The sequence below is a fragment of the Rutilus rutilus genome, assembly GCF_951802725.1.
Source record: "Rutilus rutilus genome assembly, chromosome: 19".
NCBI classification, from domain to species: Eukaryota; Metazoa; Chordata; class Actinopteri; order Cypriniformes; family Leuciscidae; genus Rutilus; species Rutilus rutilus.
The window spans coordinates 24,271,343-24,295,619 of record NC_140232.1 but is presented as its reverse complement, the minus strand read 5'-3'; the positions used below and the strand labels follow the sequence as shown (position 1 = coordinate 24,295,619).

Genomic DNA, 24,277 nt, shown 5'->3' with positions numbered 1-24,277 from the left:
AACGATATCTTAAATAAATTACTTACAAATAATAAAATTCCAGAAACTCCACAGGGCTTAACCAAGTCACTCACAACAAACCAAAGTTTTTCTAACCGTTTCAATTATTTAATGCCATTCTTATTTTTCATAAAGCTTAATCCACAAAAAAAACGATTTAGACATATTTAGCTAACTAATAAATTTAGCTAACTAAATATGCAGTTTACAATACACTCTTTATTTTCTTAAACAAAATATATAATCACTTCATTTAATAGTCTTATATTCCTTTCTATGTAAAATATGTTTTTAATTCTTTTTTTCATAGTTTTGTTTATGCATGCCTTGTTCATAACCTAAGAGACAATTTCTGACCATTTTTCTTTTACAGTTTTTCTCAATTGCTAAAACACAATTTCTGAAACCTTGCTCCATTTTCTGTAAACATTAAACACAAAACCTCATCTTCAAGCACTATTTACAAAACCTCTGACTCCTCTTGCAAAATGAAACTGTCGCCTCAAAACAGGTTTACTTGTGTTCAAAATCAAACACTGCTCTCAAATCAGAAACTAAGTGATCAAAATGATACACACTATCAAGCAGTCAGTAAACAATACACCAAAAAATAGAAAATACATTGTTCAAAACATATAGTTCTCGAAAGATATATGGACTGCTATTCTGTTTGTAGACTTACCGTGACACCTTACTGTACTATCAAAAAGTTCATATGTGACAATACTGTATGACTGCACTTGATAAAAGGAAATAAAAAGAAAAGTAAAAAACAAAAACACATATAGGTCTCAGGGAGAAGTACATTTTTAATCTCAAAACAAATTTCATATTTTTCCGTCATTGTCTTTTGATGAACGAAAACATGTTCTATCATAGTAGCTCAAAATTGATCAGAAATTACTACTCTGCTTTGCTCTTTGCATTTTTTTTTTTTTTGTTCTTCCTCCTCCTTGTACCCCTATTTTTACAGTACTGTACCCTGCATCTCACAAACTTGTCCTTTGTCTCTGTGATACTGTAATTCTTGTTCTTTGTTGATATGAACCTGCAACCAGTCAAAATCTATTGAGCAGTCAGTACTGTTAACAAATAGAAAGCACAATGTTCAGGGCCATACAATTTGTTCATTGTACAGTATACAGCCTACAATGCACTGTACTACAGTATACAATACTAAAAGGGACAAAAATCAAAGGAGTAAAGATGTGATCAGTGTGCTTCTTGTCTTTGGGCTGGGTCAGGCCAGGCCAGACCACTTCGTCGACATCACAAGCAATATTGTCCCTCTTCCTTTCTTGGATTAATTGTTTAAGGTATTGAAAACAGACTGCACAATTAACTAAATGAGTTCAGGCAACTGAGAACTTTGTTCAGCCAATGGGTTTTAGTGTTTTAGCAATTGAGAAAAACTGTAAGACACTCCTCCTCAAGTGCACACATTATGCATCCATGTTTTAGCAATCTAGTAGAATGCACACTGATTCCAGTGGCAGTGTTTTAATCTTATCTTTATTTAACTGAGGAATAAATAGAATTGAATTCAATTGTAGAACACACTTTCTGATGTTATTACAAAGTTAAGGTGTTTATGTTTAATTCACAATAGCCCCACAAACTTGTGGAACCTGTGACGCCACAGACACAGGTTACATAAAAGTGAAGGAAAAGAGTACAACTTCTTTACTCTTGAAAACCAAGGTACTTTTATTTGAAATGCTACCAACTTGTCATCCACCAGTCTTACACAAATTCTTCATGGCATTGAGAGTTAGGAACAGAGGGATGGTAAACAAACAAGTGCAGCATACCCTGAACACTCGGTTGATTAAACCAAACCTTACTTGCTCGAGGTATGCTGGTTCCAATAACGCATCCAGGAGCAAGTTTATAAGTATGTTCATGGTTAGGTTTGGTTTGGTTTAATCAACCTTGGGTTTAGGCTATGTTTGATGGTAACATAACCTTTTCTGGAATACACCCCCGATCATACATGACTGTCATACAAAACATCAGGCACTTGCTTTTGATCGAATTAGTGAGCTATGCACATTAAAAAAAATATACATGGCACTATTTGTCAAACATGTTTCACAGTACTGAAAAAGTTAACAGTTAAGCCTGTTGTAGTGTTCTCACATGTTGGTAATATCATACCAACACAATTTAAGGCATAATGGAATTTGGAGACAGACATATGGACTGTCAAAGCAACAACAGCATAGCTCTTGGCTACTTTTCAAATAATTGAGTGTAAGTTGTAAATTGTATTTTTAAGATGTTCCATTGTAAACTAGATCTGAAAACTTGGAAATCACATGGCTGTGTGGGGTAGCCTAAAAGTAGTCTTGCACATCTCCCATTTCCACCACAACAGTCTTGAGCTGAGAGTAGTACTCAATCGTCACTTGCCCATTCTCCCTTCCAAACCCTAAAAGAAAAGGTAAAAGGGGAAGGTAATAACATGTTAGATCTCTCTAGCATTTACGAAGTATACTTATTTGTACTGAAACACTTGGTCGAACTGATTTAGGTTTAAGTTTTTCCTGATAATCGTCTCGTGAAAGATAAGCTTAGAGTACCTGACATCTTGTAGCCTCCAAAAGGAACTTCTACAGGACCAACATTGTAGTTGTTGATATAGCACGTTCCTGCCTGAATGTTTTCAGCAACTCTGTGGGCACGAGCTATATCCCTAAAAACAAAGCACAGGAGAATGTTAAATCTATTATTTTGTTTACTGGGTTCATTTAGTCCAATTAATAAAAACTAAATATGAAAAAAATTATGTTAAAATTCACAGAAATGTATTTTTTGTAGATAACAGATTCAGTTAAACAACTAAATCTTAGCACTTCCCACAAAACAACATTGAAAATAAACATAATAAATAAACCATAAAAAAATATCTCCTGGTTCAAAACTAGGTTTAAGGTCCATTCAAAGAATAACTATAAAGATAACAATAAATATATATCGTCCACACCAACGGACAATAACTTTTATTACTGCAGTTATGTTGTCTGCCACTTTAAATGCTCAAGCTCTTTAAAGTTAGATTTTGATTGGCTCTCTTTTTTATCGTTTTATCAACTGAAAAAAAAAAAAAAATCTGGAAGTGATTCAAATTATATTGTTCCTGTGGGTTGTTATTATAGTGGTGTGGACTTCCTTGTTCTCAGAATTAGAATGATTATTAAAACTGTAAAGTTAGTTATCATTATAGTTATTGTTCTTGGTGTAAACGGGCCATTTCAAAGTAGGGTTGGGGACAGAAAATATAATTATCTTAGTAAAGTCCTCACCAAGATAATACGTGTGTGTGTGTGTGTGTGTGTGTGTGTGTGTGTGTGTGTGTGTGTGTGTGTGTGTGTGTGTGTGTGTGTGGTCTCCGATCAATTCCAATGTGACGTTTAGTTAAACATTTTTATTTAAATCACATGCGTGTTAGCTTTGGGAGACCCTAATTTTGAAACAATATATATTCTGTATGGAGTCACCTAGTGAAGACTCCAGACGCCAGGCCAAAGGTTGTGTTGTTGGCTCTTTGAAGAACCTCCTCCTCTGTGTCAAAAGGCAGAACAGACATCACAGGTCCAAAGATCTCCTCCTTTACGCAGGTCATATCATCCCTGCAGTTATCTGTGCGTGTAGCATAGCAAAAGCATAAGTACAGGTAAAGAAAAAAGAGATCAGAATCAAGCTGATTGTGAGATAAAAAGTTAAAACATTTGTTTAAGAAAATTGTAATATGAAGGTGATGATAATAATACGGCTTTCTCACCCAACACACATGGGGACACAAAGTATCCGTCTTTCAGTTTGGAATCACTGGGAACAAATCGTTCTCCTCCACATAAAACCTTTGCACCCTAAAACAAAAATGATCAAGTTTTCACAACTACATGAATGATATTTTAAACAGTGAAAAGTTTAAATAAGCATGAGTGTCGTGTTTGTGATGTGGCCATTGCGTTCAAAAGTCAATTATGAAGGGCCGGGGTTTAAGCAGACTAAATGAATGGAGAAGTCATATGTCATCAAATAAAAGTCTGTTGTGTTCACCTGAAGATCAAGTTGACATTTTGATTAAACAGTATGAGGTTAAAAAAAAACGTTACAAGTGATTTGTTCACACCTAAGATTTATCTATAATAATCTATCATCATCATCAATCGGCTGCGAACAGGGTAGGTTGACAGTCGGTCACTAATTTTGTCCATTCCTTGTGATTGCTGGCAACTTCTCGTAGTTCGCTCGCTGTTGCTGGTACGTCCTTATTGATGAGTTCGCCGATATATTGATGGTATAGCTTTCGCGCTCTGCCTCGACTTCTTTTGCCATGCCGCTGTTGTGGCGCGCACAAGACATACTTGATCAAGTCGCTCTCATGTCTTCTTAGGCAGTGTCCTACAAATCTTAGCTGCCTCTGTTGTACTTGAAGAACGAGTTGGTTGCGGCCGACTCTTTCATAAATCTCTTTATTGCTTTTCTTGTCCAGACGCTTTATGCCAAGCATGATTCTGTAGCAGTTGGTGGCAAAACTGTTGAGTTGGTCTCTGAGTTTGCTGCTAAGGATCCAGCTCTCGCAACCATAGAGCAGGATTGAGACACGTGCAGATTCGAATATGTTGATCTTGAGTGTAATTGGAAGACTTCTTGACTGAAATACGTGCATGTTATAATAATCTATAACATGCATTAAAGGTGAAATATCATGAAAATCGGACTTTTTTTCTTGTTTAAGTGCTATAATCGGGTCCCGGTGCATCTACCAACCCAGAAAATGTGAAAAGTGACAACCCAATAACTTTGTTGTGGTAAGCCTTTCTCTGCAAGCATGTCAAAAAATAAACCGATCAGATTTCGCTCCCCATTACCGTTACCTACTATTAGATAATATTACCGTTACCTTAATCTGCACGTTTCTGTCGTTGGTTGCACTATTTAGAGTCCCAGCCTCAGATGAGACAAGAGAGCAGTGGATTCACTTTATTTTCAACAGAAATCCCCCAGAAACAGATGAATCAATGTAACTCCACAACTACATAAATGTATCCATTAATCATTCAGAAACGTCCAGGTGCAGCTCCTGTGTCCAGGAGACACCTATTCCTGAGTCTCTCTGTAAAGCTGCACTCCGCTACTGGTTATTTCTGAGATTTTGGATGAGTGAGATTATTTGTGTGTTTTGTTATTGAATCCGAAGCTCGTGTAAAGGATCGGCCGTCTTCTAACCGGTGGCGGGGAGCTCATTTGCATTTAAAGGGATACACACAAAAACAGTGCGTTTTTGCTCACACCCAAAAAGGGGGAAATTTGACAAGCTATAATAAATTATCTGAGGGGTGTTTTGAGCTGAAATTTCACCGACACATTCTGGGGACACCATAGATTTATATTACATCTTGTGAAAAGGGGCATAATGTCACCTTTAACAATTTGGATGGAATGACTTTTCATTACATGCTGAGCAGTAGTAGTATAGATTTTTATGCCATGTCAGCATCTAAGGCTATTTTCGTGGTAAAAAAACGTACGTAAATACAATAAAAAATAACATCCAAACAAAAAGAAAAATACAGCAGTTAAAATTACACGAGATGTTTTACATTTACATATGATAAAGTTACCTTAAAGGGATACTTCACGGATTTTTCATATTAAACTATGTTATTCCCTTAACTAAGACGAGTTGATGCATACCTCTCTCGTCTCAGTGCGTGCACTCAATCGCTCTGGCGCGCGGCGACACTTTGATAGCACTTAGCTTAGCCCAGTTCATTCATTAGGATCCAGACAGAGATGAAGCTAGAAGCGACCAAACACCTCCACGTTTTCACTATTTAAATACAGTTACACGAGTAGTTACACGACCAAGTATGGTGACACAAAATAAAACGTGGCGCTTTTCTAAGCGGGTAAAAAGGATAACTATAATGTATGGCGGAATAGCACTTGGGACTCGTTGGGAGCACTTCGACTCGGCGCAGTAAAAAGTCACGTTGGTTCTAATGACAGAAGTGAGAGGGAGAGGATTTTTCAGGAGTGATGATATTACTGCGCCGAGTCCAAGTGCTCTCAAGTGCTATTCCGCCATACATTATAGTTAGCACTGAGACGAGAGAGGTATGTATCAACTCGTCTTAGTTAAGGGAATAACATAGTTTAATATGAAAAATCGGTGAAGTATCCCTTTAAGTGAGCTTTCCTTTCATGCTCACAAGTAGCTGTACTACAGTACCTGTTCTTTAGCTTGTTTGATGAAGCCCAGCACTTTTTCCATGTGGGGTTTACTGATCAAAGCCCCCATGCGTGTCCCGTCACACATGGGATCTCCAACAGAAATAGCCTTGGTCCTCTTCACCACCCCCTCCAAGAACTGTGGCATGATCTCCCTCTGTACAAACACCCGTGTTCCATTGCAGCACACCTGGGAAAAATTCAACACATTTACAATACTGTCTTTAAAGAGAGTGGCCCTTCTGTTCTGTTCTAATAATGTTGGGCAACCAGTGGTACACAAATAGTTTTTTGCAGGTTTGGTTTATTTATAAAGAAGCTGTCTTCAAGAAATGTGTTAAAATTTACATGCAGTACTACACTAGTCCAGCAACACATTAGTGAAAGCTGATGCTTTTGGGTTTGAGTCCCATCTGGGTCACATAAAAGCATCTGGGGAAGCCAGTGATGTGCAATGTACTCACTTTCATTAGCTATGTTTCCATCCAGAGGACCATTGCATGAAACGTTTGCAAATAAAGCACCGTTTCCATCCCATGTGTTCAAGTCAAGAGAACAAAATTGTTACTTCCTGAGAAATTGGCGCAAAATATATGCAAGTTTATTCAATGGGGGAAGCCACTGTGGCTCTTTTATGCTACATCATAAATGACGTGTGCCTCAGAGCGCGCGCAGATGATGCAGCATATCAGATAAATGCTGCGTTCGGATGCCTGGTGTTTGGAAACACAATTCTGGGAGGGAATTTAACCAAATAATTTTGAAGACGACTTTGGCTCAGGCATTTCAGAATGACCAAACCATAATCTGAGTTGCTGTGCAATGAATTTGGGCCACTGGTTAGTCCAGTTATCCAATCATATCCTCTGTTAAGGTAAAGTCATGTGAATTAGTTGCATGTTAGCATTTCCATCCAGCGTTTTTTTTTTTTAAGACATCCCAAAATGTGCATAAAAACAGGTGGATGGAAACATAGCTAGTGACAACAAAAACAGACACCCTTTGAAAGTGCAAAAAACAAATGTGCAAATGTCTGTGTTTATAGTAAAAAGTGTGTGGTTGACACAGAAATTATGTTATTGTTTTTTACACACCTCTCCCTGGGTGAGGAAGTTAGCCATGAGGGCCCCTTTGATTGCATTTTCCAGCTCACAGTCTTTAAAGATGATCAGTGGTGACTTTCCTCCAAGCTCCAGAGTCACCTGCTTCACACTTTTGGCTGCCATTTCCATAACCTTTATAAGAAGGGCACACCACATCAGAAATACATTTTAAATGTCAATATCTATTGTTTTTATTGAAGAACATATAGTTCTGGAATACAGAACATAACTTCTGGAATCACAAAATTGTGATTAATTAATTATATACTGTATATATAAAATGAATTAAATGTTAATTAGCTAAATGTAAAAAAAAAAGCAGCTTTGTCATAATTTTAGCAGAACTTCTGGAAAGAGTGAACACTAGAAGAGTGAGGATGTAAGACTTCAAAGGGAAACCAAAATGTTTATATTGACTGCTAACATAACCTTGTACTGATGTTACTGATTTTCTCCTGGTTTGTTTTGTTTACATGCTATACCTTCTTTCCGGTGGGAACACTGCCTGTGAAGGACACTTTAGCCACCATGGGATGGTGACACAGCAGCCCTCCAGTCTCGGCTCCTCCTTGTACCACGTTAAAGAGTCCATCTGGGACACCTGCCTCTTTATAGATCTCTGCCAACATGACTGCTGTGATTGGGGTCATGGGAGACGGTTTAAACACCATGGCATTGCCTAAGAGGGGAAGATAATCATATGTTTGCATATGAGACAGAAACAGACATGGGGAGCAAGGAAATGATAGAGGACCACTTTCATTAAGTAAACACAATCATGGGGACTGCATGTAAAAATATCCTGTCACAAATTACAGATATGTAAAGCAATATTCTCATACCGCAGGCCATAGCTGGGGCTGACTTCCAGGCAGCTACCTGGAATGGGTAGTTCCAAGCTCCAATGCCGACACACACTCCCAGTGGCTCCCTTCTGGTGTAGGCAAAAGATCCTCCTGGAAGCTGTATGTGCTGGCCTGAGTTTACAAAAAACATTCTTAGTTATGACGTATAAAGCATTTCCATTTAGATTTTGAGAATATCAGTCACCTTTTCATGTTTATCAACCAGTATCCAAACTTACCTGACAGTGTGGGGGCAATGCCAGCATAGTACTCAATACACTGCCAAGCAACGTCAATATCCACCTGAGCCTCAGTGATAGATTTGCCATTGTTGGCCACTTCTGCTCTTGCAATTTCATCTCTGCGCTCCTGCATGTGAGAACAAAAGTTCAGAAACAATTCTATGAAGCATTGTGAATGAGAATCAAATTAAACATGGAGGAATATAAAACTAGAAACAAGATATTTTGGGTTTATTGCAAAATATGCATTTTATGTATATAAATGTTTAAGTAGTTTGAGAGTGTAGAGAGATTGATTACATCAATTGTAGTTCTTCATAGGATTGGGTGGGCACAGTTCTTTCGGTGTGATTTAATTGTCGCGATACTCCGATTGGTGGAGTTTTCTCAGCAGAATCATGTAGCTCTACACTAAAAATTCCGCTGTTGAATGTGATTATTTCAAAAAATAAGTTGAAATATAGCTGCAAGCAGCGATACGGGGCCAAGCCCCTGAAGCAGCTGCAACAGCAGTGCAGAGCAGGAAGAGCAAAATCAGTAGAAATTGAACATGCATGAAAAAAACAACTGGTTCAGAAGTACAGGTGAAAATGAACAGAAGTTCAGATGAGAATGAACACAGAATGAACAAAAACATACTTATTTCTAATCCAAGAGAAAGAAAGATTAGTACAACGCTTGAATAATAAAGGAATCAAAATGACACAATATTCCACATAATTTTTCTAAAGTCGTCCCATGCAGGACTCAAACCCACTATCTCTGGATGAAAAGCCTGTCATTTATCTCGTTGTGCCACTGCAAAGACGTGCATTCACCAAGATGCTGATGTTCCATAATTCAAGTGAGAATCTACTCAAAATGAATAATTATTATATGCGCCACATGTCTTATTTATGGAGTTCCTTCTCAGAGAGAAACCATGTCTGGAACTTAAGCATCTTTGCACCACTTCTGGCCACAGTACCTATTGCTGTCTAGGAATGTGCAACACAGGATTCAAACCCATGACCTGATTGGTTCGGGGTTCATGGCACGTGGTTTAGCAGCTTGCACCACTCAGTTGATGCCGAGGAGAGGCTTCAGAATAGGAATTAGCACACAAAAGCATGTTATCCAGATTAGCATGTTAAGCTATCTTAATGCTTATGTAGCTTATGGTTAACCTGATAGCTGAAGAGCCACAATGCATTCGTAAAGTGTAGCATTTAATATCATGATATTATATTGTAATTAATGGCAATGTCCTTGTTTTGTTCTATTATAGCGCCACCAAGTGGTGCAGTTCCACCATTTTTTAATGTGTTCTCAGAGTGAGCCCATACACGTGTGTGTCAAATTTAGTGAAAATATCTCATTTTGTTTTAGAGTTATATACATTTATATGAGAGCATAAAAAAATGACCCATGGATGACATTGATTGGATTTTTTTGCCACTTGCACGGGAAGATTCTTTAAGCACTGAAATGTATAATGCACTAACAAACACATCTCCATTTCCGGACTTGTACTCTAGAACACACACACATAGGTTCCCAAGATGGAAAGGAAGGAAAGGAAGAAAGATTGTTGAAATGAATGCACACTTATGGTGAACATAATTTGAACACAGTTCCCAGGAGTTAATACAATGTAGTACTAAAAGTCACATTATTTCATGATTTATATATGTCACATGTTATACATTGTCATATGATTTATTAGTCACATGGTTTTACTTCTTGAGGGAAAAACCCTAGCGTAGGCAGAGGAACTGATGTAACCAAACGTTCCTATATATATGAGTGCCTCTGTATGAGTTGGTTGCGCTTATGATTTTGATGTCGTTGCAGCCCTGAAGAGAATATAGCCCATCTTCAGTTTTATTTAGACTCTTTGATTGATATTGCTCTTACATATAAGGTATTTAGCCTTTGCGAATCCATTCACAGGACTGCCCTGGAATAGGATAGAGCTGAAAGTATTATAACCTATAATCTTTTGTTGATTTGCTACAAACCTTTTGTTGTATAACCAGTATTTTAATCTTTTGTATAAATACATTTTATTTTATAAAGACAAGTACTGTTTACTCATATTTCAGCTCAACACAAGACAGTTCTATAAATATAATAACAGAGCATTATAAGAGTAGCTTATACCACTATTATTCTTCAAGAACAACCTTGGACAAGATTCTGCTGGAAGGTAAGCATAAACTTTGATCCATAGGCTTGAAATTGTAGACTTGTATTGTTACACAATAGGATTGTGATATTCCTAGATTTGCTGATATATGTTAGACAAGCCAAGGGAGATTAATCTTTGAAATCTGACCTGACAGCACAAGGCTATTCTAGATAACTTTGGTTACTATGAGGCTAATCAGGAGATGAGATAATATCAGATCTCACAACACACTTACTATCAAAATTTTGACATTTGGGCATTAGTGTCTTGCCAACGACCTATGTTTCCAAACTTCCTGCGGTGGTTTCGTCTTGAACGGTCTAACGGTTTCGAAGATATTAGCAAATGTTTTTTAAGCGCTAAATCACAACGCTACACAAACTTTTTAAGGCGAAACATAGCATGTTTGGTATCGTTGGACTCTGCAAGGATTCAGGAATCTAAGGAGATCCCATAGAAATAAGTCAACCACACCCAGAGTTATAAGCATTTGAACATTTTATTTTACCACTAGGTGGCGCTAGTTCGAAACTTCTCAGGCTCCTTCAGGGCATTGTACTGATGACCCATACCGAGTTTCATAACGATACGTTCATGCGTTCATAAAATACAGGATTTTGGTACAAAATTCAAAATGGCTGACACCTAAAATAGTCCATATGGATATCAGACAACTCTGAATCTATCGAGACAGCTTTTATGATTTTTGGACAAACCGTTCAGAAGTTATAGGCAAAATTAGCCATTTTTCGTATCTCCGGACCAGTAGGTGGCGCTGCGACGAAACGCAGCATGTAGCCTCAGGTCATGCTTGTGATGACATGTACCAAGTTTGGTCTGAATACGATAAAGCGTTACGGAGATACAGCCTTACATCTGTTTTTGCAAGCACTACGTAAAATTAGTTTGCGCAGCATTCGAGAACAGTTTGACGAATCCACTTGAATTCCATAACTTTTTGTCGGCAATGGTTTGAAGATGATCTGGTTAAATTTTCATGAAAAAAGGAAGCAACCGTCTAGGAGGAGTTTGAAAAAGTAGTTTTTTCAGAGAATTCAAAGATTTCCATGACAGAAAATTACGTCATATGGTGCAAACGAATAGTCTTGAGCAAAGGAATCAGAGGAAACAAATTTGTCTTTTGAGCCTTTATGGTTCAAAAGTTATTAGCATAAACATGAGTGAAACTTTGGACAGTTGGTGGCGCTAGAGGGATTGAGTTAGAGACTCCAAATTTGCTATGTTGACTGTTCAGACTGTCCTCTATCAGTGTGCCAAATTTCATAACTTTCCCGCAAGCCGTTCTATGAGCTGCCATAGATTTCCATACGGAAGAATAATAAGAAGAACGCTAACAATTTCAAGAGGTGCCTACGCACTTTCAGTGCTTGGCCCCTAAATAATGCAGGCGGATGACTTCAAAAAGCAATATACAAAAACATGTACCCTCTCGACAAAAGCATATACCCTCAATAAACACCCTCTGAGGTCTGTCTTAAAGGTGTATAATCTATCATTAAAAATAATTTACCCTATGGAGAAAATTAATCAGATTTTTACTTTCAGAACCCGACTGTTGCACTCAATTGACTACTACACTGTTCATGAGAACATCTTTAGAAGCAGTATTATACATTATATGTGTTTACCCTAATAATTCTGGCAGCCTCCAGCATGATCCTGGCCCTCTCCATTCCTGATAATTTACTCCATTTTAGGTATGCAGACTGAGCACTTTTTATGGCCTGATCTACCTCCTCCTCTCCACAGGGAATCATATCACACAGCACACGACCTGGGAACAGAACAGAGGGTGAAGTACAAGCATTGAACATGATAAAGTAAGGCTGTTTGTGAGCACATACTTTTGTTACATTAAATTAAAGGTGTTCAGGATTTTTATATTTAGACTTAACATACTAGTTAAGTTGGCTTGAGAAAGCCAACTTACTGATATTGTACTTAAACTTATTATTCTTCTGAGACTAAAAATTTCTATATGTAACTCCTCCTAGAGCTTTAACTCTACATACTCCAAACTCGGCTCAGACACTCAAACTTTTCTGACTAAGTGTGCTATCTATTTTCAGACTGATCGGACTTACGGTTTTCCTAAAAATGACGATCAAAACTCGAAAAAACTCATTCAAAAACTCCCATTGACTTACATTGGGGAGTTCTAAAAAATTCAAACCGACAAAAATTTAAATCTAAACACCTTGAAGACTAAACCAAACTGCCGTTCTATATACTATATGAGCCATTGAGACTCATTTAAACAAATAAACTCATCCATCTATCTACTTCAAACTACTTTAAACTTTAAACTATCTATCTATCTCTTTTTAACTAATCCATCTTTCTTTCTAACTTATCCATCTTTCTTTCTAATTAATCTATCTTTCTTTCTAACTAATCCATCTTTCTTTCTTTCTTTCTTTCTTTCTAATCTATCTATCTTTCTTTCTAACTTATTCATCTTTCTTTCTCTCTAATTAATCTATCTTTCTCTCTAACTAATCCATCTTTCTTTCTTTCTTTCTTTCTTTCTTTCTTTCTTTCTAACTAACTAATATTTCCTTCATTCTTTCTAACTAATCTTTCTTTCTTTCTTTCTTTCTTTCTAACTACTCTCTTTCTTTCTTTCTTTCTTTCTTTCTAACTAATCTTTCTTTCTAACCTTTTTATCTTTCTAACCTATCTTTCTTTCTTTCTTTCTAACTAATCTTTCCTTCATTCTTTTCTAACTGATCTTTCTTTCTTTCTTTCTTTCTTACTACTCTTTTTCTTTCTCTTTCTTTCTTTCTTTCTTTCTAACTTATCCATCTTTCTTTCTAACTTATCCATCTTTCTTTCTAACTTATCCATCTTTCTTTCTTTCTAATTAATCTATCTTTCTTTCTAACTAATCCATCTTTCTTTCTTTTGTTCTTTCTTTCTTTCTTTCTTTCTAACCTTTTTATCTTTCTAACCTATCTTTCTTTCTTTCTTACTAATCTTTCCTTCATTCTTTCTAACTAATCTTTCTCTTTCTTTCTTTCTTTCTTTCTTTCTTTCTTTCTTTCTTTCTTTCTTTCTTTCTTTCTTTCTTTCTTTCTTTCTTTCTTTCTTTCTTTCGAACTAATCTTTCTTTCTAACCTTTTTATCTTTCTAACCTATCTTTCTTTCTTTGTGTTAAATAATGCCAAGATCATGCTAAGAACTCTATAAAAACTCCATAGTAACCATCTGTGACAACTAACCAACCACTCAAAATACTTTAAACTACTTTTAAATACTTTAAACTTCAAACTACTTTAAACTTCAAACTACTTTAAACTTCAAACTACTTCAAACTAATTTAAACTTCAAACTAATTTAAACTTCAAACTTCTTCAAACTTTCTGGTCCGACTTTATCAAGCCAACTTAAAGTTTGTCTCGACGAACTTTCGCATCTAGTTTCAAAGTAATGTTTCTATAATTGTCTATTGAGATGTGAGCAGGATAGTTATAGTAAATCAATAACTCCATGCACAGCCTGTAAAACTATGGCATTGTGATTAAAGGCTCCGTTTAGAACTACAAACACAAATAAAAAGAACTACAAACATGACAGATCTGTGTGAGACCAAAGTTTAAGTAGAGATTTGGGTAAATGGGGTGAAGTGATTAATAATCAGTATCTAAACCTGATGAAAAATAATTATTATATTATTATATTATAATTATTAATATTTCACCTGCAACAACGTGCTGTTCACATCTTTATAAAAGTTCACAAAAGCAATATAAATTGCTATTAAATGACCCAGGACTGGCAGATCAACATGCTACTGCTATTTCTTTTTCCTCCAATATGGAAGGATGAATTGTTGAGATTGTACAGTATTAAATTAAATTAAAAGCGTCAAAAGTGCGTATGAAGAAATGAACTGATAAGATCATTGACCTGCAGTACACAGTTACAGCATATGCAGCACAACAATCTGTGGATTCCCAGACACAATTATGATTTGGTAGTATGTACTACTCTTCTGATTTTTAAAAAAATTATTATTATTTTTTATGTTATACTGACATCAATTGGCCTGCCCTGGATACATGAAGTTTGTTTACCAGCTGCTCCTGCTTCACACTAAGGCTATTTGTTTAGTTTTTTCATCTATGCTGTTAACTTGGGCTCCAGTGTCTCTAGTATGTATATTATGTTCATTGTTTTAGCTAGCTAAGTCCTAGCCACATCATGTTTAATGCATTATATAGTTGGTCAATTGCATGACATGCTGATCATATGATGTCAAACGGAAATGCACATTAGGGGGCGACCCACTCCATAGTAGGATAAAACAAAAACAAAAAAAACATATGTGCACATAACCTAAAAGTAACTTATTATGGTTAATAAATCATACCAGTTGCAGGTTCGTATACTGGTTCCGAATTCTTTGTGTCCTTCGGCTTCACTCTCACTCCTCCCCAGAAATTCAGCGGCTCCTTCACCACCAAAGTACCCGTGGAAACTTTCTGAAACTCGGGCAGCGACAGTAGCATTTGCTGAGCCATTCTGGTCTGGACGGGAACCTAAATACTCTATCAATGTCAATACTTGTTAGCAGTATATTTTGTTTCCAATCAATCATGAATCATTGGCTGCAGTAGTTTTAATATTAATAGGCAACGTGTACTACAGGAATTTGTGCAAAGTTAAAGTTTTATGCATGCACAGACTTCAAATAATAACGTACTCTGTTACTAACGTAACCTCGGTTCCCTGAGATAATGGGAATGAGTAGTGCGTCACAAGATGGAATGGGAAAACTCCTTTTTCTCAGATTACTGAAGATTATTACCCTGGAAATCCAGAGTTCTCGAGAGAGCACAATTTGAATTTGCTCAGCGAGTTACTCTGGCATTGAGTAATGATGCTCATTAACTATGCCCTTGTAGCCAAGCTGCATCAATCACATCGGTGTGTCTGATATAGGCGGGCCAGAGGCGAGTTAAACAGATGATGGCTAGTGACAGTGCAATCACGACAGTGATTGGTCGTAGTGTTATCCAATTGCGTGCAATTTGACTTTCAAGACTTTCAAATACATGCTTGGTACCGCCCCTCGAGTTGGGCGATTTTCATTACTCAATGCCAGACCCTTAATCTTTCGGATTTGGGTCTGGATTTCCAGGCTAGAAGATTATTGAGTAACAGTGAAATGGCATGAGCCTATGGGCCGAAATGGGCAGGGCTATCTTTCTATATAAGCAGCATTCTGGCATAGGGAATAAGGTTAATTCGACTACAGCGACAAGCAACGAACGCCGAGTTGTGGAGCTTGATAACAAGGCCAGGGACACAGTACTTGTTCCCGTTATCTCAGGGAACCGAGGTTGCATTAGTAACCAAGTACGTTTCCCCTTTTTTTAAATGGTTCACTCGTACTGCATTGCTAGACACAATGGGAACCCAGTCCAATCGCTGGGCAGTGCTTAAACTGCAGGCCGACAATTGTTCTGGGGCCCTGGCCAAGGGCGCTTGAATAAGGGCCCACGAGTACCAGGGTAAGGATAGGCATTATAATAGCCCAAAAAACAAAGACTACATGTCGGAGTCGCATGGAGGGTTCTAGCAGGTTTACACAGACAGGACCTATGCTTGTAGCGCAGGGACATCCAGGTTATAGAATCTAGCGAATGTGGACGTGAGGATCAGCCAGCCGCCGCACAAACCATCCAGTGGGACAGTCTTTGCTTCGTGACCTGATGCCATTTGGTGCGGCTGCCAAAGCACACGAAGAGCTGCTCTGACTGCCTGAATGGGGCAGAGCACTCAATAAATACTCTTAAAGGGTTAGTTCACCCAAAAATGAAAATTCTGTCAGTAATTACTCACCCTCATGTTGTTCCAACCCCGTAAGACCTTCGTTCATCTTCGGAACACAAATTAAGATATTTTTGATGAAATCTGAGAGCTGGATCACTCCTCCATAGACTTCTAGGTGACCGAAACTTGCTGGCCCATTAAATGTATTAAAGAGATCGTTAATATAGTCCAAGTAACTACAGTGGCTCAATCTTAAGTATATAAAGCGACGAGAATACTTTTTGTGCGCAAAAACAAACAAAAATAACGACTTTATTCCACTATTCATTTCCTTCTATCTGGGCCTCGAGTTAGTTCACGTAGTGTTTTTGCGCAGCGCGTCTGTGTTACACGTCACCACGTAGGCTCACTATTGGCCGACGCTGGTCATGTGTGTGATGCGTGTGACGCACAACACAGACGCGCTGCGCAAAAACACTACGTGAACTAACTCGAGGCCCAGATAGAAGGAAATGAATAGTGTAATAAAGTCGTTATTTTTGTTTGTTTTTGCGAACAAAAAGTATTCTCGTCGCTTTACATACTTAAGATTGAGCCACTGTAGTTACTTGGACTATATTAACGATCTCTTTAATACATTTTCTGGGCCAGCAAGTTTCGGTCACCTAGAAGTCTATGGAGGAGTGAGCCAGCTCTCAGATTTCATCAAAAATATCTTAATTTGTGTTCCGAAGATGAACGAAGGTCTTACGGGGTTGGAACAACATGAGGGTGAGTAATTACTGACAGAATTTTCATTTTTGGGTGAACTAACCCTTTAAGGCCAGAACAGGGCAGAGTAGATGAGACTTCTGCTCGCCGTCAGATGGGGGAAGCAGAGAGTGTAATTACCTGTGCCCTGAACGGGGTTAAGAGCATCTTTGGCACATAGCGATGCCATGGTTCGAGGATGACCTTACAGTTGTTAGGCCCAAACTCAAGGCAAGAAGCACTCACAGAGAGCGTTTCTAAGTCACCCACTCACTTGACCGATGCTAAGGCTAGCATGATAGCGGCCTTTAGCGAAAGGGGCCATAATTCGGCCAGCTGGAGTGACTCGAAGGGATGGCCCTTGAGGGCCCTGAGGACCGTAGACAGGTCCCATGTATAAACTGTGAGGGTGTGGGGCGGGTTTAGTCTCGTAGACCCCTTCAGTCGGACTAAAAAACCTTCATGTAAACACCTTAATCGATCCGATTGAGCTCGATCCAAAAGAAATTTCGATCGGATTGAAAGGGCTGGTTTATTCCTTTTGTAGTCCGATCGAGAGAACATGTAAACACTTAATCGGATTGAAAACCAAAACTGAAAGGACTGCTCATGTGCGATGACGTTAAATAGCGTAATGACGTATGATGCACGGAACAAGCTGTTCTTCCTGTTGAATAAAGTGTCTCATAAATAAGTGTCCCATCATTCTAAAATTCTCATTTCACTCAGCATCTGTGAAGTGACGCAGGATAACGTCCCACCAGTCCTTGTTTTGGATTCTCATCCACAGATGATAGATACCACAGATAAATATAAGCAGCACGGCAAAACGGTTAATATGCTCATTGTCTCCAAATCATGACCAGAGACGGATTAATATTACGTCTGCTGTTTAAAAGTAAAGAACCAATAAAGGAGAATAGTTATGCGTGAACAGCGGGAAACTGTATATTTGTGCAGTGTGTGCATGCATATCAAAAATTTATTCCGATTTGAAACTTGTAACATATAAACGCGCACATCAACCCGATTACTTTATTTATCGTTCATGTAAACACCGTGTTCGGATTCATCAATCGTATTGATTTAATTCCGATTGAACCAAAATGTGTCCATGTAAACGTAGCTAGTGTTGTCAAATATCTATTCCGAAGCTGTAGGGGGAGCTCTAGAGAAACCCGCGAGCAAAAAGCGAGAAAACAGCGAAGAAATTGGCAAAACTGCATAGTGCCGCCAGAATGTCTAATAAGGCGAGAAGTTCACTCTCAGTACACTTCCGGCTTCTGAACTGGTTGCAGTTCCTCTCTGATTCCATATGAGGGCGCTCACAGGACGAGTGCAGAATGAATGGATGTCTAATCCACTTTTCTCAGGATATAATTTTTTGTCTAGTAATTTGAATGTTGTATTCGAAAGGAGATGCAAATAAATGACACATTGCTGGGTGTTAGATTTTTTTTGAGTCACTTATTTGCTTTAAAAAGTCTTTTAAAGTGTCAATGACGTCATACACATGTACGACCAGAGATACTGCTTTACGGCAATCCTTCAGTCACTCTGGTGCTTTCGTGCTCTGCACTTTCTTTTCTCTCGAGGCATCGACAACACAGCTGACACAGGTAAATACACATGCTAGAAGAGTTTTTGTTTTGTTTGTTTCTGGTCCCGCTTCGGATGCCACGATGCCATCAAGCGGTATCTCTGGTCGTAATCAGTCCTTCACTGACCAATCAGCGTTCATTAGCAGAATGCTAGCGTGTTATGGGCAACAACAACTCAACCTGTAAGAAATCGAAAGGACGTAAGTACTCGTTCATTCAACTTTCGACCTAAAACCCATGTTGAACTTGCAAAATCTACAATCAGATCTGAGATTTCTCAACTGCAATCGGGTGAAAGAGACAAATTTAGCTGTCTAGCCCCATTGACTCCCATTCATTTGGAACTCTGGTGGTACTACAGCCAAAATTCGGTACAACAGGGCTTAATAGGGAGTGGGCAGGCTCTCCGTAGACGGGCTCTGGTGCCGCTTTAAAATCTGCTATGAGACAGGGTGTACAGCAGAGCAAACAATATAAAAAAAACCAGAACTACGTTTTTATAAGCTGTCGACCCCAAAAAACGAGCGTTTAAGGACACAAAAGTGAATAAGACTTCGAAGCATCAGCTGGAAGAATGGGTAAATTGTGGGATTCTGACACTCAGTAAGCAAGCACTAAAAATTCACGACGTGTGCAGTAAACATTTCGTCACTGGTAAATCAATTATCAAAATGTCATATATATCCAAATGTCGTTTATATATTATATTTCTGTTAGCTAATATCCTCGCCGATTACGTTCCCCTCCAGTGGGCGAAGTTCTCAGAGTAATATGCTCTGGATATAGGCTAGTATCTCCAACATGGTTGATGAAGGAAAAAATGGCAGAAATAAATGTTGATGTGCGTGAAGGTGAAGACACTGCAAGTGACTCGAAAAACAAGAAACATCCCCCGAGTAAATTAAAGCGAGTCATCCGATGGGAATATTCCCTTCGCTTTTGGTGTGCACACACCATATAATATTCAGTAATCGGCGAAAAATGAGTTTTCCCATTGTCTAGCTCGACTAATCCACACCACTGCCAGTTCCACAACAATGCAGCACCAACGCATCTAGTTCATGCATTAATTCTACAAAAACAACAATATTTTAAAAGAACTGCATGCGACGCACTAAAAAGTCTTTCCAAGGTCAAGTTCCTTACCTTTTCAAAAACAAACTGTTTACTGCACAAAAGACAAGTAGATCGTTCACCTTCTATGGTTGTGGGGCGAAAAAGAAGGGGTGTGTCAATTGTTTTGGACTTTAAATATGGTTGCTCAAACTGACCCCGTGGTTTGCTTGCATAAATGGGGGGTGGGATATAATATGAGCACCGCCTTTGGACCACATTTTTATGGTTACTTTCAACATATTTTGGCCAAAGTTCCAAAGGGCAAGAATTGCGCAAAACATCAAGATATGCATCTTCAAATTGAATGCACTGCAACTGTTCTTCGGTCTTGCTCTCTCTCACATGTACTTGTCAGCACATTTTATCTGCATTTTGGCTGTTTAAGTGTTGATTCAGTTCCGTTGTAAAGATCAGTTAATTAAATTATTAAATTAGTTCATTTAATCTATAAAACAGTTCTGCAAAAAAAAAAGAAAAAAAAAAGAAAAGAAAAAGATGTTATCAGTTGAGCTAGGTTCAGTTTTCACACAACAGTGTCAATACAGTCAAATCAACAATAATTTGGAATATTAAGTGTCCCCAACTAAGCAAGCCAGAGGCAACAGTGGCAAGGAACCCAAACTCCATCAAGTGACAGAATGCAGAAATAACTTTGGGAGAAATCAGGTTCAGTCTGGAGGCCAGTTCAAACTGGCCAACGAACAAACACTGTGTGATTATGATTCAGTCTGCATCAAAAGTCAGAAATCAAATATTCATCCAGTTGCTTTTGTTTGAAGATCGGCTTCATCACGCCAGTATGGAGCCGAAGCTGGCCATAGGGTCTGTGCTGAGGTCTGTCTGGTTCTTTGATGAAACCCTGAATGTCCATTTTGCAGCAATCTGTCAAATGTATGCAATCTTCATACCTGCCTAAACAACAATCCACCATCCAGATATTATTAAAGCTACATTAACAATCTGTGACTACATTATAAAAGGAACAGTAACTCACAGTAGAATAAAATGTATTCTGTGAGGAAAATTGCAGCATAATTACAGAAGGCTAAAACTTTACTCCAAATTGCAAAACGACAACTTGGGCCTATGCCTTATTTTCCATACTTTTTTTAAAGGAAAACTGTTAAGCTCTTTGCTTAGTCAATTTTATTTCTGTACAAATGTCATTTGAACATTAAATAGTGACATAAACAAAATACAGAAGAACAAATGCACACAATCTAAACTCACAAAAATCCTTTAACTTAAACGTTAACAGACAATAAAAAAAATAGATAAACAGAATCCACGGGTGAAAAACTATTGTCTCAAATTTTCAATATGAATGTTATTAATTAATATTGCTTGTAATTAATCATAAAATAATAATCATTTTAACAAAGAATCTTTTTGGCCTTCTGAGCAACAAAAAGGTTTAAAGAAATGCTTAAGACTAAATTTATAATTATAACTACCTATGCTCAAGAAACATTTTCTGTTAGAATTGGGACTACATACAAGTTATATATTTACCTGATTTAAAAAACACACACACACACACAAATGTACATGACTTCTGTGGTCATCACAGGTATCGGTAGCTGCACAACCTGGCAATCATACTCTCACACTGAGTGTTGCTCACACAATGTACAGCTGAGTGTCTCATCTTTTTGTTGTTTTTTTGTAGATACCTCACTACAAAAGTTTATGAAAACTTGGCAGCTTGTGGAGGAGGTCCTAAAAACCCTCCAGCCTGTTTGGTGGCGGCACGGGAAGGGGCGAGACCTAACATCTTCTGGATGTTCTGAAATGAAAGGTATTCAGTGGTAGAAGTTAAGGCATGCATTACATAAAACAAACAACTGAATTGAACAGTGTCAAAGTTTAAACTCTTCCCACAAACCTGCAATTACATTTTTACAACTTGGATTTTGCCCCTTTCACTCACAGAAACACTGAAGAAATAATATATAAACATTACCTGTCGAATCGACATGGTGCACAGGATGTAGAGGAAGATGAAGGAACAGTCGGTGTAATCTTCACCAAGGAGGTTACGGTGTGAGAGACCTTGGATATACGACAATGGGACGAATGGAAGTTTGGCCACAACACGACCATCAAAGCTGGAATGGAAAAAAAGCACCCAGAATGTGTTTAAAAGCACATAAATTAAGTATCAGGCCATTTCATGTAACTTTAGCGAATCAAACCACTATTAGCCTAAGATATTATTGAACATTTATAACAAAGCGCCTCTGTGATAATGCAACGAATGAGTCTACCTACATGGAATTGAACATGCCCATCAAAGCAGTGAAGCAAAAGCCAATGGCAAACATCGATTTCATCCGGACCTGCAATTAAAATATCTTTAATACAATGGCATTAAAAAAAAAAACTTGTTAGACAGATCACCACATTTACTATGAGAATTTATAAAAAAATAACACAACATAAGAAATAAGGATTGGAATAGAAAATATTAGAATACCATAGACAAGTCTCTGTTATTGTTCTTCAGTTTCTCCTCTTGTCTCTCTGTTAAAGACAACAATATAGTAATTCCATTTATGTTTCATTGAGGACCAATGACCATGTTGCATAATAATAATTGAATTTGTACTAATTGTTAATAATTTACTATTTTACTTATAATAATAATAGCTTTACAATTTTGTTTTATAATTGTCATAATAATTTTAACTATCTTACCAATTTTTTTCTTCTGTTGACGCCCAGCTGATTCTGTGATTGTCTCCTTCTTTTTCTCCACTGAAACATGTTGCACAATTTTAAACAATGGTCACTCGGATTAAATAAATGCAAAAGACACATAATTCATTCACACAACTTACGTTTTTTACTTTGTTTTTCAACCTCAGCCTTTAGTCTCTTGTATTTGTCTGTGCGGTACACCAGAACCCATGTTATTCCTGTAGAAACAGAGCAAAGCAAACGGTTATCCAGCACGATTTGAGCTAAAGCATTTGTCCTGTATTTGCTGAGCTTACGACATTTTCCTAGACACTCGATACGTTTTCTGACATGTAAACCAGAATTTCAAGATAGCATTTACATACCTTCCGCTAATAATGCTGTGCAAATAGATATGAACACGATTAGAATTGTATCTGCAAACATTGTGCTCATTTTGGAAAAACGATTAGGAAACTGATAATAATACTAGTTAATACTTTGGTGGGGCGATAACCTCTACTGTAGCAGCGTCAGCATTACTGTGGTGATGTCATCAATGTGCGCCCGGCTTCCTCGTGGGTGAGAATGTGGTTGAGCTATGAACTCATGAAACCACATCTCCTACTAGTGGCAGTGACCCGGCATTATCAGCCAGCATGAACGGGACAGAATGACAATTCTGATGATGATGATGATGATGATGATGATAGTGAGCTTTAGGAGACCCCCCCCCCCCCCCCCCCCCCAGCACTCCCCCCAGTAACTATCTGTAGCCTTGTGGCTCACCATCTCTCAGGACATGAAGTGGTGAAAAAGGCCCAGCAGAGACTGTACTTCCGAGGAAGTTCAACTTGCCGCAGGATCTGCTGATGCAGTTCTACTCAGCCGTCAATGAGTCTGTCCTCTGCAAAATCAGACATCAGAAGACTGGGACGATTCGGACTGCTGAGCAGATTATTGGTGCTCCCCTGCACACCCTCCAAGAACTGTATACATCCAGAGTGAGAAAAAGGGGCTCAGAAAATCCACTCTGGATCCCTCACATCCAAGCCACCTTCTCTTTAAACTTTTATCATCTGGCTACAGAACAGCCAGGCACAAGAAAAGTTTCTTCTCTCAGACAATCTGCCTCATAAACAGTAAAATGTTCTCCCCACTATGCAATGATAACTATGTGCAATATCACTTATATACTTATATCAGCAATACCATACCTCTTCTTATTCCATTCCCTGCTAATTCTATTTGTATAAAGCACATTTGTATACAGATTGGTATATTATATTTATACATGTGTCTTATTTACATAAATCTTTTTTTTATTTTACTATCTGTGTACTGTTGTTGTCTTCGTACTGGAAGCTTGTGTGCTTGTGTGTGCAAACAGATTATGGCAGTTGTGAGCCTGTGCTCTCGTTTAATTGTTTTTGTAATGTGATGACACTTTATTCATATTACCTCATTTTTTCTTAATGTACATTGTTACATTGAGTTATATTATAAACAATTCACTTTCTCATATAAATACAAAAATATAAGAAATATAAAGTTGGCAGGACTCTAGTGCGATTGTTAAAATGTTTAAAGAATTGATTAAAAAACAAAAACATAATGTATGTTATATGTTATAATACATTATAACAAAATAATGTAATATTATTAAAATTATTTTGTAATATTATTAAAATCAAACGTAATATTTCTAAACCTCTAAAATGATTTAATT

General features: G+C 37.7%; 2 protein-coding genes and 1 long non-coding RNA gene across 4 annotated transcripts; 1 reads left to right on the top strand and 2 right to left on the bottom strand.

The window, feature by feature from the left end:
- Nucleotides 1–1,679: 1,679 nt before the first annotated feature.
- On the bottom strand, nucleotides 1,680–20,004 carry LOC311278298 (4-trimethylaminobutyraldehyde dehydrogenase A). Of its 2 annotated transcripts, none has more exons than XM_084389043.1 (12): nucleotides 19,900–20,004; nucleotides 14,997–15,174; nucleotides 12,253–12,398; nucleotides 8,431–8,560; nucleotides 8,189–8,323; nucleotides 7,829–8,025; nucleotides 7,338–7,478; nucleotides 6,245–6,433; nucleotides 3,785–3,872; nucleotides 3,501–3,642; nucleotides 2,583–2,695; nucleotides 1,680–2,431 (listed from the first exon to the last, which is right to left on the bottom strand). In XM_084389043.1, exons 2-12 carry the CDS (start codon nucleotides 15,145–15,147, stop codon nucleotides 2,337–2,339), a joined length of 1,527 nt encoding a protein of 508 aa, XP_084245169.1. In that variant the 5' UTR covers nucleotides 15,148–15,174; nucleotides 19,900–20,004; the 3' UTR covers nucleotides 1,680–2,336. The 2 variants fall into 2 exon arrangements, with proteins under 2 accessions (XP_084245169.1, XP_084245170.1); XM_084389044.1 differs by having other exon boundaries at nucleotides 14,997–15,165; nucleotides 19,900–19,981.
- On the top strand, nucleotides 12,326–21,940 carry LOC311278300. The gene is made up of 3 exons (XR_014625406.1): nucleotides 12,326–12,444; nucleotides 21,539–21,667; nucleotides 21,802–21,940. It is a non-coding gene; the product is annotated as an uncharacterized lncRNA (long non-coding RNA).
- tmco1 (transmembrane and coiled-coil domains 1) lies at nucleotides 21,517–23,172 on the bottom strand. Its single transcript, XM_084389045.1, has 7 exons — nucleotides 22,935–23,172; nucleotides 22,710–22,787; nucleotides 22,567–22,626; nucleotides 22,346–22,392; nucleotides 22,141–22,208; nucleotides 21,833–21,977; nucleotides 21,517–21,655 (listed from the first exon to the last, which is right to left on the bottom strand). Exons 1-7 carry the CDS (start codon nucleotides 23,002–23,004, stop codon nucleotides 21,557–21,559), a joined length of 567 nt encoding a protein of 188 aa, XP_084245171.1. The 5' UTR covers nucleotides 23,005–23,172; the 3' UTR covers nucleotides 21,517–21,556.
- Between the last annotated feature and the right edge of the window lie 1,105 nt (nucleotides 23,173–24,277).